A 1,936-nucleotide genomic window follows, 5' to 3' on the forward strand; every position below is an offset into this window, starting at 1 on the left:
GTTCATGATGCAAACACTGCCAATGTGAGAAAAGCAAACTCAGGCTCAAACCAAAAAAAAAGAAACAAGCGTGAAAACAGCTTAAATAAGCACATACTGATCAATTACAAATAAAATGGTTTCTTGACATAATAATAAACTTATTAGGATTTTTGTTCACATACTAGAAATCCATAGTGAGCTTGTAACTTGCAATGTCTCCTTGTTTTGCTAAAGAAAAAACATGGTAGTAATTAAAATAAAAAAGCAGCACATAATGAAGTGTTTTGGAGGTTTTATTTTAGCTCTGAATGTATGGAAAGTGCCACAGAAAGAGCAGGAACGTATTCTTACCTTCATTGTCTTTCTCCATTTTAACAGTCAGATCAAAAAAAGTACAGTCAGATTTCTTCTCAACAGGTCTGGCGTAGTACAGCGTCAGAACCTGAAAACAGCAGCACATCTCAGATTAGATGTTCACAAGCTTTAATCTTGCTGTTGACTGTATAAACGCTCACGAACACTCACTGAGAGAGTGGCTGTTCCAGTTCCTTTAGCAGTTACATTGAAATCCTGGTTTATGTCCACCTGTTGAGTGAATGCAGACGTACTCGAGTCATCAGTATAATCCAATGTAACAGAGATACCTGACGATTTCACTGACCAAACACAAGACTATTGACATTGTAGACAATTAAAAATTATGGATGGCAAGCAATTAAACTACCATAATCCAACAAAAAAACACAAATAACACACAGACAATTTGAATCTAGTAGATTAGTTACTCCTCACCCTGTCTGACCGTGTAAGATGTGCATTCTCTCTTTTGATAGTATATCTGAGAGTTTTGCTTCTTCCTGCCACGGACAGCTCCACGTCCAGATTGAAGTTTTGCCGGTCCTTCACCTGCGTGCGATACTCTGCCACGGCCTGGGACACCATGATGGTCGCCTAGAAAAGACAGAAAAGCATTCAAATCCTGTCCTGCAGTGTCAGTCCTGCACTTGTTCTGCTGTTCATCACAGTCAAATGATGAGGTGTTAGTGTACCTGTGTGGTGCCAGGTCCTCCATAGTGAGACTGTTGTCTGTTCAGCCAGTGCACTGCTTCTCCAGCTTTATCAAAGTCTTTGTCCTTCACAAGCGCCAGCACAGCATAAGCTGTCGCCTCTAGTGAGTGATGATGCTTTCCAGAGACAGTCCAGGACCGACCGGCTGTTTCAAACACAACACAGCAATAGAAACAGGATTGTCTCAAGCAGCTGTCATTAAACCACAAAACATCTGTAATTCTTCCATTATTTACACTTGGGTCGGAGTGAGCACTGTTGCAAAGCGCAGCTCTTTTTGATGCCTTGTTGACTTGACTGACCTTCATGTTGGGAGGAGTGTTTCATCAAGATGTCTTTATTGAGTTTGTTGGCATTGGCCATGGCGTAGGACGTCATCGCAACAGCGTAAGGATTGGTCAGTTGTGGAAGTCGACCTTCCAAGAAAGAAACAGCCAGCATGATGCTTAAATGCAGAATCTATAAAAGTGTGAAAGGTGAAAATAAGTTCTTAGATCTGCATCCTACAGCATTCACCATAATCAACTGTTAAAGAGATTACTCACTCTCAAGTTGTTTCAAAGCAGTACGAGAAGAAAGAAGATATTTTGAAGAAAGTTGGTAACCAAATAGTCCCCATTGACTCCCATAGAATGGAAAATATACTATGGAAGTCAGTAGAGACCAGAACCTGTTTGGTTACCAACATTGTTCAAATTCAGAAGAAGAAATACATTTGTATAGGTTTGGAACAACATGAGAATATGTAAATGATGACAGACTTGTATGTCTATGTGAATTAATTGTTACTTCAGATGTAATCTGTAATGTTTATGGTCTTTTCAGGCAAGATAAGTGATATATTGAAGTTAGCCTACTGTACCAATAAAAACAATATTACAACACA

The 1,936-nt window shown here is 39.5% G+C and overlaps 1 protein-coding gene across 1 annotated transcript; it reads right to left on the reverse strand.

The window, feature by feature from the left end:
* Nucleotides 1–130: 130 nt before the first annotated feature.
* On the reverse strand, nucleotides 131–1,532 carry LOC107742234 (complement C3-like). The gene is made up of 6 exons (XM_016555127.1): nucleotides 1,353–1,532; nucleotides 1,032–1,195; nucleotides 775–933; nucleotides 508–567; nucleotides 334–424; nucleotides 131–210 (listed from the first exon to the last, which is right to left on the reverse strand). Exons 1-6 carry the CDS (start codon nucleotides 1,489–1,491, stop codon nucleotides 164–166), a joined length of 660 nt encoding a protein of 219 aa, XP_016410613.1. The 5' UTR covers nucleotides 1,492–1,532; the 3' UTR covers nucleotides 131–163.
* Nucleotides 1,533–1,936: the final 404 nt, after the last annotated feature.

Source organism: Sinocyclocheilus rhinocerous, unplaced genomic scaffold (assembly GCF_001515625.1).
Source record: "Sinocyclocheilus rhinocerous isolate Xijiao unplaced genomic scaffold, SAMN03320098_v1.1 scaffold17982, whole genome shotgun sequence".
NCBI lineage: Eukaryota > Metazoa > Chordata > Actinopteri > Cypriniformes > Cyprinidae > Sinocyclocheilus > Sinocyclocheilus rhinocerous.